Raw genomic sequence first — 14,400 nt, 5'->3', positions numbered from 1 at the left:
AGCAAGGAGTTCAGAAGAGTACCAAGGTTTGGATGTTTTTAACTATAGAATGGATCCTGAGAGAGCACTCCGCTAAATACTTTCCACAAACTATTCCAGCTTCAGGATAAGTAAAACATCCTGAAGAGCATGTGAAGGCAAATAAAGCGGGTCACATTTAGACCTATTCATGTAGTAGGGGGGTCTACCCATTTGGCTGGTTTGGAAAATAGAAGTGTAAAATACCTGACAAAATGATCTCTCCATGATGCCAGTATTGAAGACATATCCAGAATAGTCATCTCACTGGAAATGAGATCCAAGCAGTGTCCGGCCCTGTGAGAAGCAGTCAATGCAGATGTGAGGGCAAAGTAGAATAGCAGTTCCCCCAGCTTAAATGAGGCATGAGAGGAGGAGTTTTGATACCAGACAAAGTCACCTCAAATCAAGAACTAAAGCAGTGAAAGAAAAACAAATATTTGCCGGTCAGAGGCGATAACAAAATACAAATTTAAATGAGATTGAAGGGGTCAAACTCATGGATAAAGAATACATGAGCATGATGTAAAGTTAGCAATTACAAGGCAGGATAAAAAAAAAAAACGATTTCAATATCATCGCCGTAACGAGCCTGTATATTTATCCATTTATCATTGTAATCTTCGGTTACCAGGAGTTGTAGGCTACTTTGAGAAGAATCAGACATCACCTTTCAGCAATAAATAAGATATCTAATATGTACTCCTCAACAACATCAAGAATAATTTTGAGTTTGAGAAAAGATCTTGCATTAAACCAAGCACAAGTAATATTAGTCAAATTATGTATATTCAAAATTGTACAGACTGTTTTAGCTTTATTATTCTTAAGCAGAGTAGGCATAATGTCAAGCAAGCATATTTTATTAAGCACTCAAAGCTAGATTTCCCCATGTTCAATATTCACTGCAGTTACCTCGCTTGCGTACTTAATCCAGTGAGAAGGCATACTCAACAGAATAATATCACCAAATAGGAAGGAACAGAAAACAAATAGTTCGCGATAGGGAAACCAACGGCATGCCCTGCCAAAACCACCTGTAACTGGCCTGAACGGGACTAAAGCTTTGCATCTCTGCGCAGACAGTGATGGAAGAAAGCGGGTGACCCGCAGGGGTAAAGGGTAGTGTAGTCCCCAAAAAGTGTAAGATCTAAGTAGCAGGAACCCTGAATGAAGATTTAGGAAAATGAAAGGCAGCCATCACAAAATGAAGGCCACTAAAAGCCATAGAAAACGGATGTGAATCATAAGATGTTGCATAAACAAAGCCTAAATAAAAGCAATAAAAGTGAAGTAAAAGCAACAAGAGCAGGTTCTTAAAAGAGGAATCACATTAGGAGTCTACGCCCTGTCGGCATCGACAATGATGGAAAAGCGAGGCTGACCCGATGCTGGTAAATGGAACTTTAGTCCCCAAAGAGTAAGATGTAAGCGCCCGAAACCCGAATTGAAGGTGTAGCAAAATCAATGGCAGCTATCACAAATTAATGGTCACTGAAGGGCATCCAAAATGGACGCGAGTCTTGTCTTAAAGAAGTTGTCAAAACTGCACAAACAGAGGCAATAAAAATGATTTAAAGCAACACAAGCAGGTTACTTTGTTCTGGGAGTCTAGTCCTTGGTTGACCGAATCCTGCAACCCCCCCCAGCAAAACAAGATCTTGATGAAACCGTTTTTTTCACCGTTTCTGGGCTGTTACCTCTGTGCCCTGGATTGCTGCGTTATTCAAGATACTTACCCTCTGGAGTCCCTGTGGTCCAACGTTTATTCAGGCACATGGAAAAACGCATTTTGCCAGTCACTTGCATTGGCCTTTCTTCCTCAGAATACTGAGTCCTAAACCTGGCACTGGACCTTTTTGAGATGTCTCCTCTGATGTCCCCTGTGGTAGGTTGCCGTCTTATCTGCACCGGTCTTGATATCTATGGGGAAAGTTTACACCCACCTGAACCTTGAACCCACCTGCAATTGAAAACGTTTCCTTAAGTCCATGGCTATAGACTAGACTTTTAGGACGTACCACTAATTTTTAATCAATAAAGTCTTATTACACGCCTGTCTATGGGCAGGTCATGCTACTGTATCTTTATTTCTAGGTGTGTTATGTGATCTTATGGGTTTGGTACTATCAGTCTAATTGTATTCTGACTATCAGTGGCCTTAGAGCTCGGGATCTAAAATAGGACCTCCTTTTCCTCCCTCTAGGTGTTAGGAATTACTGTGACTGTTAGGTCTTGATCACGACTGTATTAATGTATGTTTTATTGTCTAGGGTTCCCTTCCAGGTCCAGGTAGTGGACTACACGTAGTTTAGAAGTGGTTTGGATCTTAGCTGACCATTACATTTACACAGACTATGTTATTAGTGGTTATATTTAACACAAAGTACTTATTTAACCTAACAGAGACTATGTGTGATTTTATTATGAATTGTATTTTTTAGTATACCAGTGCAGTGTCTCTGTTGGGGTTAACTGTACTTTACTACCAGCCTTCCCTCGCTCCCTCAAGTTAAGCATGATTGCTCTACCACAGCTACCACTATTATTTGGTCTTCCCTGTTGGTTGAAACCCTGTATCACCACCTTACGTTAGATAGTTACACATCCTTCCACAGAGGGCTGGTGAAAAATATTCCTTTCAATGAGAATCATGTACTAAGGCGATGGCTTGTTGGCACTGGCTGCTAAACATAAAAAACCAAAAAAACAATTTAAAAAAAGGGCTCAGATACCATAGTCATACGTTTACAGAGCCCTTGCCTACCTTCCACCAGAACTACTTGGGAACATAGAACTCCACGTAAAAGTGCTTAATGTATGGTGTATTGCATTTTACAATTAAGAGATGTTGCACAGCAGTGCCAACAATAGTAGCCTGAAAAACGTAGATGAAATCGAAAGGTTTGACACCCAGAGAGACCGCCTCAGCAAAGCAGAGCCAGCAAACAAAGGTAGATGTCTTGTTTCGATGAAAGGTAGATTAATAACAGATTTGAGCAAGCTACCAACATACACAACTAAAGTTTGCAGGCCAACTTAATAAGCAGCTACCAGGTAAAATTCTAACAGTTTAAGAACTTTGGGTGAAGAAAACAAAATTGTCAACTGCACTTCAGCCTCAAACAACCACAACACTACCTTTAGAGTGCCAATTGCTAATATCATTAGGACCAGGTCCTAAAAAGAGGGCTGCATGCGGTGGTGTTCTTTTTTTAAACTTCAAACTGTCTAGCATGTTTACAATGACTAGCAGAAGTGAACAATGATCAGATGCACTTCAAGGGAACTACTCTTTCATTGATAGAATATATTAACAGGCTCTTACCAGTGGTAACCTGTCCTTGTATCGAAGTGGTGATGGGTACTACATGAGTCCCATTCTGTGTTACTGCTTTAATTGGTAGCTGGTGTTGACCTAGAGGTGCCTGTTGCACTACTGTGACGGTCTGTAGAGGTGTGGCATGAGACGTCTGTATGACGCGGTTAGCTGCTCCTATTGTTGGATGACTAATGGCAGGAATAGGCTCCACTTTAACTGGAAATGGACACAAATAAGAAACACTCATTAAAAGGCAGACATGTACAGTATTATACATTATCAGTAAAAAGGAAAATGATCACGAGGCTGATATGGATGCACATGCATTTGCAAAAAAGAATGCAATGCTGGAAACATTAGTACCCTGAGCTTTGCAATTTTAAAAAGGAAAGATGGCAACTGTAATCCTAGAGCATGGGCAAATCCATTGAATGTGTAAATGAATAAATGTGTCCATGTGCAGTATCTTTTTTTTTTTTTTAATAGTAATGTTTTTTTTTATTTACATGTTTATTGATTTTAAATATAATACAACACAAAATATACAGCCAATAAATGAGCATAAAACAAAAGCCAGGATCATCACATTTATGAATACACATGCCCTATTGGAAAATTACAGATTCGATACAAATCAGGAAAACAACAGTCTTCTAAATTTAAAAATCTACCCCAGATTTGATCAAACAAGTTCATTTTCTTATCCCTGTATAAAATCAATCTCTCCATTCTGGATACTTGTTTCAGATCATCCATCCATTCTGAAATTGTCGGTCTATCATCACTTTTCCATTTTCTCAATATATGATTTTTTTGGCAGAATGTGACGCCCTGAAAAACCAACATCTCTGTGGAAAAGAGATCCTCCACCATGTCATCTTCACCCAAAATAACAGTCATATAATCAAAGTCCAAATGTATCAGAAGAACTTCGTTCATCCTCATAATGACCCCATGTGCAGTATCTTGAAAATCGTTTTTAATAGAGAGAAATTGCTCTTAAACAATATTAGGCCCATGGAGATAAATCACTAATATTAAAGGTGATCGTAATTAAAATTAAACTTGATTGACTATCTGGAACACTGTTGTTCCACCTTTCCTCCAGGAAGTTACAGATAGGCAAGCATTACACATACCAAAACAATGACAATGTCATGTTAAGGTAGCAGCCAAATTGCTTCCTCCTACCATGCTCTATAGAACGAACAGTTGAAATTATGCATGGCAACCCCCTTAAATTCCTTTGGATTTGCCTAAATGTACATGGTTGTGGGAGTATTGTTTACTAATTAAATGAAGACTGAGAAATAGGAATAGAATTAACGTGTACTTCATCATGGTATCTTTCATTGATATTAGTTAATACTCAATAGAATAGCAAGCAAATTCCCGAAAAGAATGGTGGAAAAACAGAGCAATCCAAAAAAGAAGGAAGTGCAAAGGAGTGGTAACAGCAAAACGAAATTAAGAAAAAAGGCAAAGAAGCTATTCCTATATGCATAGTCAAACAAGTACTTAACGATTCTTGCTCAACTTCAGTGAGTACTCCTGCATCAGAGACCAAACAATTTCCAGGAACTGCTTTACAGAATTCTGCAACTGCTACATTCCTTAGAAAGGAAGCAGACAAAGCATTCCTTCTAGTGAAATGGGCTCTAGGATTTAATGCAGCAGGGTTGCTGGCTTTCTGGTAGCACAATTTAAAGGCGGCAATGAGATGGTTTAAACCGATTAGGACGAGATTTTGAACAAGTAAAAGATTTGTGCTCTAAAGTCTACATAAGGTTTGTGAAAGACGGTTAATAGATCATCACATATAAAGTCATGTATCCGAATAACCCTGCTAAATGTCAAAGAAACGCTAAAGGCCACAAGCTATGTCAAATGTATGTCTACCTTATACATAGGTTGAAAGGAATGGGCCATAAGCCTGGCCAGCACAATGTTAATCTCGCAGAGAAGAAAAAGCTTAACTAGGACATACCACTTTTTCAAACCCTCCAAGTCAAAGGACGATTGTGGAGTTTAAAGCACAGGCAGAGACAATAGCACTTAAAGGTCACATTGGACCCGGTTGGCGACCTTGCTACATTCACTATTGTTGTGCATTTGTCTCAAGGTTCTTGGGAACTCGGGAGCCAAGCAAACAAATTCAGTAATGGAAGACCGTAGTTCATCTTGAAAAGGTAACCATGTCTGCTTGGCAGGTTGATCAAGTACCAACACTGGTGTATCCAAGCTGGCAAAAGGATCAGCATGGTCTTGGATAACTTTAGTTTCAGGATACCTTTTTGTCAATGAGCAACAGGAGGAAATGCACAAGGTTGATCACAAGGGTGTTCCTTTTGGCTTCAGGTATCGGGGGCAAAACTTGGCCTTTTGAGTATTCTGATGTGGTAAACAGGTCAAGTGAAGGGCTTTCTCTTCTCGCCAAAAACCGATCTAAGACAACAACTTGTGGACCCTCTTGAAAGGTTCTGCTCAGTGTCCAGTTTAAGATTCACAACCCCCCAGAAGGTGTATTGCCATGATTGATAGGGTGCTGGCTGGCAACATGGCACAGCTAGTTCTAGCTTCTCCCCGAGAGGGCTCCGATTTTGTGCATCCCTGCTTCATTAGATAGTATGCCACATTTGTATTGCCCGTTTGCATTAGGATCAAAGTGGAATTTATAGTAGGTAGAAAAGCTTTCGGAGCCAGATGAAATGCTCTTAATTCCAGCATACAGGTTTCTGACCAGGTGGTCAGCTGACCACTGCCAGTATCCTAAACTTCTATTGATGCAGTCATTAAGGATTGCTGTGTTGGGGGTATTTTGAAGGGCATGCCTTGCAGAACATGGTCCTCCTTGCACCATCACAATAAAGATGATTTACAGCATGCGTCAGCGTGCAAAGCTCCTCCAAGTTGCCATGACCAATCTTTTATGCACTTAAATGTCTTATTTGCAGATGTGCTTAAACAATGAAGGTGCAACAAAAAAAGAAAATCGAAGCACAAAAAGAAATATAGCTTGTAGTTGCTGTGCTCGACGCAGACAATTGTGCAGGACGGAACACAGCCTCTCCACCGAAGGATAGTTCTGTGTCCACTGAGGCAAAGAGTAAATTATTTGAATGTGCTTGAAGGACAATGTACATTTTGAAGTTGAACAGCAGATCTAGACTTCTATGTCAAGATTGGAAGCAAGCATTATTGCTTTAATCCTGCAACTCAAAGCACTTAAACTTTTCTAAAAATGTATACATCCAACCGGTTACTAGACATTTGGTCAAAAAAAATTGGTCGACCAGACAAATGGTCGAACCAATTTGGTCGAAAACCAAATGGTCGAATTTTTTTTATTTTTTATTTTCACCTACTTTTTTTGGGGGGGGGGGGTCCCTCGCCCAAACCCCCTTTTTTTCTGAAAACCACTTTTTTTTTTAAAAAAACTGGTCCTCGCTTGGCATCCGGTCCCCGCTCTCGCAGCATTAGTAATTGCATATTTACCCGGGCACTAGGACCCCAAGTGCGCCACATAGTGCCCGCCGGACGTGCCTGGCACCTCATTTCCACCGCCACAGCATATGACCCAACGGCCGAGAGACTGCGCGCGGCTTCCTCACACAGATCAGCGTCGCAACAGTTTTTCCTCTCATGATAAAGTAGAACAACATTGCTAACGTGGATTGAAAAAATGACACTGTACAAAAAAAAAAGAAAGGGAAAGCGCTGATGACCTTATTGCAGCTTGCCAAGTACAAGCACAAACTGGCAAAACACATTAATAATTATCCTAGTAGACTATATCTAGCCTCCCTTATTTTAAGCACCCTCATGACTTCTAGAAGCACCTCCCCAGAGTGGAATGAGGAGGAGTGAGCCGAGGACATGCAAGTAGATGAGAAGGACCTTTCTCCGTTTTAAAAAGATCCTGGGAGATTCCCTAGCGGTGGCAATATCCCAATGAGTCCAGCCTCTGACAGTCTAGAAGCTCTGGTAGCCATGATAGCCAACAAGAGGGCGAGCGAGGGAGCGTGCAAAAGGAGGGCAGATCGCCCTGGTGAAGGTACATCAGCCAGGTGCCCCTACACCAGCGTTGAACATATGGGTGTAAGGCGGCTCGGAAGAGACCTCCCTCTTCTACCCCCTCGAGCCAGATGGATGGGGATACCATTGCGCCCCGTGAGGTGGTTGACCCCATTGATAAATTGAAAAGCGCATTTATGCAACATTCGACAGTACCACATCTACCCCCGGCCCCAGGGTTGACTACCATAGTGGACGATGACGGAGAGTATTCGCCTGGGAAAGAAGAGGAAGGCGAAGACAGGGAAATACTCGTAGAGTTCCTGAAAAAAGCATGCTGATAAAAGCGAGCCATTACTTGAAGATGACAATACGGGTGACATGTTCGACCCAGATGCTATCAGGCACCCTAACTCTATGGAGTGGGTGCCCTCACCCAGAGTGGCGCTGTATATAGCGCAGATCATCAGGCAGAAGTGAGCCTTCGCATGAGAGCGGAATGCCCCAGACCGGAGCTACCCGGCAAAGTAACAGACACCCCGGATCTGGACCCCATGATGATAACGTTTGTCACCAAAACCTCCAAAGACGTACAGAAAGGGGTGGACCGCGCTTGGAAGGGCTGCCAATATATACTGCATTAGAAAAAGCTCACAGCTCGATAAGTGATATCTGAAAGGTCTAAACGAACGGCTGGTGTACAGAAATTCCAAGCTGGAGAGGATTCATCTCCTCAAAGACCTACTCCAGCGGAGACTGGCGAGCGAGGCTGGATCTGAAGGACACCTATCGACTGTCCCGATAGCACCAGAATATCAGAGATGTCTTCGCTACCATTGGAACACGCAAGTGTGGCAATTAGAGCGTCCCCGGTTCGGGCTACCGTCAGCCTCCTGGGCCTTTACCAAGATTATGAGGGCCGTGGCAGCAGCCATCAGAGACCGGGTATCAGGATCATCGTCTACATGGATGATATCCTCATTCTAGCACAGGACAGAGTTGCTCTGCAAGAGCAGTTGCACTAGGTCTGCGCCCCGATTACCTCCCTCAGCGTTCTAATAAACAGAGAAGTCGGCATTACAGCACAAAGAAAGGATGGAATTATTGGGTTTCGTGATAGACACCAAAAAGGCCACTGTCGAGTTGCCCACTCACAAACTCAAGGCCCTCAAGAAGGAACTTCGGACAGTGATTGGGAAGAAGAAATTATGAATTACTCACCATAGTGACTAACTTACTCTTAGTCCTTAGTCCCCTTTCCTCCATACTGCATGGGTGTCGCTTCCAAGGGACGGACGGGAGACAGAACCTTTTTCACCAGAAAAACCCTTGTTCCCCCTTTAAATTTAGGTGTGCGGCCCTGGGAGCATGAGCTTCTGACTCTTCCCACCAGTGCCACTCCTCAGTCCCCATTGACGCGTCGACAATATCTAACATTGCCTAATGACACCAGTATTATTAGGGAGGAGGGTGTCAAGAAATCAGCGGCTGCTCCCCGTTCCATCAAGCGTTATGTTAAAACTACACGTTCCACAATTCCAACACACATGGAGCCGAAGCGTTTCCAGAGTATCAGACAACGCTGGGGGTTGCCGTGGAAACGTTGGTTGCCTGAGCACGTTCGTGCACGATTACGGCATTGCAACGTTCCCCGCACGGTCACGTGATTTGTTTAAATCTCTGCCCGGCATTCGGAACGCTGCTTCTGAATTTTTGACTTTTGGAGCTCCCTACTGTGTTTTTGTCTGGCCTTAAATCTTTGACCCTGCTTTTGTCTCACGGACTGATCTTGAACAACCCTTGACCTCGTATTGGATTCCACTTGTTACTCGACCTCGGAACGAACGACCACAGTTTTGCCTGTCACTTTTTGCATTTGCCGTCTCGGATCTTTCTCCTGCATTTTTCTATCATTTGCTTGATAAACATTTTTCACGGAACCCACTTGCCTCGCAAATCCTGTCACTCGGAACACTGTTCTTTGGACCTTCCACACAGAGCACATTTCTTTTGGAACTCATCACAAGGAACTGGGATTATTCACAGACATTTTTCATTAGGCGTCCGCGTGCCGACGGGTATAAGTTGGATTGTCCTTGTTTTTGGAACTGAATCGTCGGACGGACTTCCTTTCATCCTCCCTTCCATTGCTAGACCATTATACTGACAAGCACCTAATCTGATCTCCTGGTTATCCTGGCCCTCCTCTGGCTTACTATCCTTGCCCAGAAGTATTCACTACGTGAGTAGCTGTGTTCCGAATCATTACAATCTTCTGGGCAATTCCCCTTCCAAAATAGTCCCTTTGTACTATTGGGAGTTGCATTGTCTGGAAGGTTTCTACGGCTACACTACGCGCTCAACTGAATCCTGGTATCACCAAGTTTGCGTGGGTGGTTCTTCACAGAGGGGAAGGATGGTGGGATGTATGGAGGAAAGGGGACCAAGTACGTTAGTCACTACGGTGAGTAACTCAATTGCTCTTACGTCCCCGTCTGTTTTCCTCCATACTGCATGGGCAATTCCAACTGAATGTAGCCCCAGGGTGGAGAGGATACCCTCCTTAAGCAATTAAGTTACTTGGAACCGCCTGTCCGAAGGCTGCGCCTGATTTAGAGCTGGCGTCCAAACAGTAATACTTACAGAAAGCCAAAGGAGTGGCCCAGGTAGCCGCCCAGCTTATGACTTGCCATGGACCTGCCGCTGGAAAGGTGGAAAAAAGTGCGTCCGACTAGCGGGAGCCCTTTGTCGTGTCCAGATAAAATTTCAGAGAGCTTCTGACATCCAGATAGTCCAACTCTCTGTGCCTCGTCCTTGGGGTCAGCGAAGAACATAGGTAAGACTATTTCCTTGTTTAGATGAGAGGCAGAGGGTACCTTAGGTAGGAACGCCAGGTGAGTCAGCAGGACCACCTTATCCCTGTGGAAAGTGGTGTAGGGTCCTGAGGCCACCAGAGTGTGGATCTTGCGGACTCTGCAAGCAGAGGCAAGACCCACCAGCAAAGTAGTCTTAATGGTGACCAGCCTGATGTCCGCGGACGCCATTGGCTCGGCGCCCAACACTACATTGAGGTCCCACACAGGGTGTGGCCTCTTAATGGGCAGGGAAAGCCTTGACAATCCCGCCAGATCTTTCTTGACAATAGGGTTGGAGGAGGAAAAAGCCTCCTCCGACGAATTTCTGTAGGCCCCTATGGCTGCCAGGTAAGTGCGACATGTGTTCACCTGAACGCCTAAGTGCGCAAGGTGAGCCGAGAAGGAGAGCACATCGGCCAGCGTGCACGTAAGGGCGGTCCGCCCAGTGACGGAACTTGCTCCATTTGCTTTTATATTGGCTCCTGGTAGCCTTGCTTCTGGCACCCTGAATGATCTCCAGGTTAGCCCCTGATAAATTCAGGTGCTTGAGGGTGATCTGCTCAGGAGCCACGCTGCAAGGGCTAACTTCTGAGGTGTGGGGTGGAGGACCCTGCCCCCCCTGCTAGGACAGGAGAGGTGCCGGATCCAACAGAAGGTGAATGGGTGGTCTGTCCGTGAGGCTGAGCAGTTCGGAGAACCAGTCTCGCTGGCCACCAAGGAGCTATCAAGATGATGCTGAGGTGACAAGCTTCCTTCGTCTTGCGGAGTACCGTGGAGATCAGGGGTGTGGGAGGAAAGGCATAGGCCGTTATGCCTTCCCATTGAATCTGCAATGCGTCTGCCAGGGGGCCGGGGCCAAGACGCAAACTGATGGCACTTCCTGTTCTTCCAGGAGGCAAATCTATCCACCTGAGGATGGCCCCATGTGTTGAAGACAACCAGCAGCACATATTCCAATTGCGATTCGCAATTGTCTGCTCCTAGACTGCTGAGCCTGTCCGCTTCCTGACCGCTAGGCTGCACAGCAGAGGAGATTTGGTACCCCTGCTTGTTGACATAGTACATGCTGGTGGAGTTGTCGGTCTGGATAAGGACGGTCTTGCTCCCAATGAGCAGAAGGAAGGCTCTGAGGGCGAGCCAAATGGCCCACAGCTCCAGCCAGTTGATGTGCGACTCCTGCCGGGTCCAGACTCCATGGACGGTGTGGCTGTCCAGAGTGGCTCCCCAGCCCTCTAGGGAGGAGTCCGTAGTGATGGTGGCATGCGGGGAAGGCTGCCGGAAGGGCCTGCCTGTCCGCAGGTGGCAGTCCCTGGACCACCACGTGAGGTCCGAGTGGAGAGAAGGAGGTATGCTGACCAGCTCCACTTAGGGGCCCCTCTCCCGATTCCATGAGGCTGCGAAGTGCAGCTCTAGTCTCCTCATCCAGAGCCTCGTGTGGGGCACGGCCAGGAGGACTGCTGCCATGATGCCCAGTAGGTGTTGGTACCACTAGGCCGGGATCACAGATCTGGTATGGAAGTGCGTCGCGGCCCTCTTGAGGGCTGTAATCTTGTGCTCCAAGGGAAAAATCTTCTCAGAGCTCGTATCCCAGATGAGGCCCAGGAAAGTGAAGCTCTGTGTGGGCTGCAGCTGAGACGTTTTAAGGATGAAAGTGAACCTCAGGTCATGGAGAGTGTTCATAAGCGCGGAGCAAGTGTGTGTAACCCCCTCCGGGGATCTCACCCTGAAGAGCCAGTCATCCAGGTACGGGTAGACATAGTGGCTCTGGGCCCGAGGAGGGCTGCCACTGCATCCATGAGTCTGGTAAATACCCTGGGGGCTGAGTTGAGGCCTAAGAGTAGCACCTTGTACTGGAAATGACAGCCCATGATCCTGAAGCGTAGGAAGGAGCAACAAGGTTGCCAAATCGGGACATGAAAGTAGGCGTCCTTCAGATCCAGTGAGCACATCCAGTCTCCCCAGTCTAGTGTCTCCGCAATGAGTGCTGGCGTAACCATCTTGAATTTCTGAAGAGGTAGGGAGAGGTTGAGAGTGGATAGGTCCAACAACTCTCAGGCCAGCCTGGTTCTTTTTTTGTATGGCAAAAATCCTGGAATAGAAGCCTAAGCCTCTCTGGGAGGCTGGCACTTCTTCCACTGCTTGGCTCTTGACAAGCGACCGGATCTCCACCAACAGAGTTGCCGTCCCAATCTGTGGGAGGGGAGGGGAGGGGAGGAAGGAGACGGAGGTACCCCTTGGATACTACAGGGAGGATCCAGGGGTCCGTAAAGTTCTGGCGCCAGAAATATACGTGGGAGGCAAGCCTGCCACCCACTGGTTACACGTGGACCCGAAGGGACGAGTCATGCCCTTTTTTCCTTCTGAGGCTGCCGCTGAAGGAGCCCTTACCCTCCCACCCCCTTTTTGTTGCTTGTGCCGGTGCTGACTCAGCGAGCAGTCAGGTTGTCTCGACCTATGTTCCTGGAATCCCCAGAACCCAAACGCCCGCCCCTTGTAGGAGCGTTGATGCGACTGGGTGTACGCCTTGCGCGTGGCCTTTGTCAGGATAAAGACTTCACAATCTGTGAGCTGTTCTTTTTATCTAATTCCTCATCAGTGGAAGAGTGGAAGAGGTCACTACCCTCGAAGGGAAGGTCCAATATGCGATCCTGGACGTCGGGGGTTAAATTTAGTAGCCCGAAGCCAGGCCGTCCTTCTCGTGTCCGTGGTGATACAGATGGCCCAGCAAGAGGACTCGATGTGGGCCATGGTGGACTCCATGATGTCCTGCGCTACCAGCCTGGATTCTCCTAGACCCGCCTTGAAGCGTGCCTGGCTCTGCACCAGATGTTCCGGAAAGAAGTCTGCTATTTCCGGCCACAACCTATGGTTAGCGGCTGCCAGCATGGCATCCGCGTTGGCCTGACGCAGGTGCAGGGAGGCATTCCAGTACAGCTTCTTCCCGTACGCCTTCAAGATCGTCTCCTCCTTGCCTAGCAGCGCAGAGGACGACTGAGGCTTAAAGTAGAGCGACGCCTCAGCGATCACTGAAGAATGCGGCTGGGGATGCGTTGATAACAAGAGTGCATCTCCCTCCATCGGTCTATACTTGGCATCAAGGCACCAATTGACAGGTTGGGGCGAGTGAGACTTGAGGCACACCACCTTGGCCAGAGCCACAACGTCTTGCTGCATCGGGATACCTGTTTTAGTAGGGGGTCGTAGGGTGAGGACTTCTGCCAAGACCCCCTCTTCGGGCTGCTCGATCACAGGTTGAGGGAAAGCACAAATATTCTGCCAACCCGGCAAGCCAGTTGTGGAAGGCCTTCGCTGACGACAGTATGTCAGGGTCCTCCTCGTCGTCGTCTGTGTCCACGAGAGTGTCTGGCTGGACCGGAGCAGGTGGAGGAGAGCTGGGCACCGTGGGCTGCGATGTGGAGACCGGAGCCGGAGGCTAGTGTGGAACCACCTGTGCTGTGAGAGGCAGGGAAGCTGGAATCGAAGGAGCCGCAGGGGCCGTGGGGGCTGTGCTGGGGCCTGTGGCGCCAGAGCCATAGGAGGAATGTCTATGGGTGCCGGTAGAGTGACCGGATGGAGCAAGTCCCTTACAGCATCCCGTAGATGGCCCCTATCTGGGGGGGTTTGCATCAGCGACAAGAACCTTTCGAATAACTTGTCTTCGTAGGCAGAAGAGGAGGCAGACGCTATTGACAGAGTGGCTGGGGGCTGCTGGGGTCAGAGCGCACTTTGTCTAGGTAGCAGAGGCAACCTGCCCTGAGCTGCTGATGGATAAACTGTAGGCCACATACCTGGTTGACACCAGTCCCACCTTGGAACGCGTTCACCCGCCTGCTCTGTTCCTAGGAGTGGCATCAGACGAGCGTGCCAAAGTCGTGGTGCCTGGCTCCCTGAGCCTGGCCTCCTCCAGAACTCTTGGTTGTGGAGCATGAGGCCTACCCTGCACCTCAGGTCTGGGCCTGGAAGGCGTGTTGCCCTCGGCATTGTTGCTGGTAGTGCTGCGTTCAGGAGCCCCCCTCTGACATTGAGCCGGTACTAGTGCGTAGCCCCCCGGGTGCAGACCCGGTAGAAGATCCTTGCGGTGCCTTAGCATAGATACCAGTAGGATCAGAAGACCTCCTCGGCCGTAAGGCCGGTAGCTGGGTCAGCCTTGTTGCATGAGCTGGTAACAGAACCAGAGAGGTTCCTCCCGCT

General features: G+C 47.2%; 1 protein-coding gene across 5 annotated transcripts in view; it reads right to left on the bottom strand.

The window, feature by feature from the left end:
• FOXK2 (forkhead box K2) overlaps positions 1 to 14,400 on the bottom strand; it is an 833,912-nt gene that overhangs the window by 61,998 nt on the left and 757,514 nt on the right. For 4 of the 5 annotated variants that reach the window (XM_069654525.1, XM_069654526.1, XM_069654527.1 and 1 more), the window contains one exon: positions 3,347 to 3,556. The exons of the other annotated variant lie outside the window; for it this stretch is intronic. In XM_069654525.1, coding sequence (XP_069510626.1) covers positions 3,347 to 3,556 — 210 coding nt within the window. The remainder of the gene's footprint in view (positions 1 to 3,346; positions 3,557 to 14,400) is intronic. 5 annotated transcript variants of the gene reach the window in all.

The sequence above is a fragment of the Ambystoma mexicanum genome, chromosome 3q (assembly GCF_040938575.1).
Source record: "Ambystoma mexicanum isolate Mex_15411 chromosome 3q, UKY_AmexF1_1, whole genome shotgun sequence".
NCBI classification, from domain to species: domain Eukaryota; kingdom Metazoa; phylum Chordata; class Amphibia; order Caudata; family Ambystomatidae; genus Ambystoma; species Ambystoma mexicanum.
Note: the sequence above shows the minus strand (reverse complement) of the source record. Positions and strands in the feature narration are given on the sequence as shown.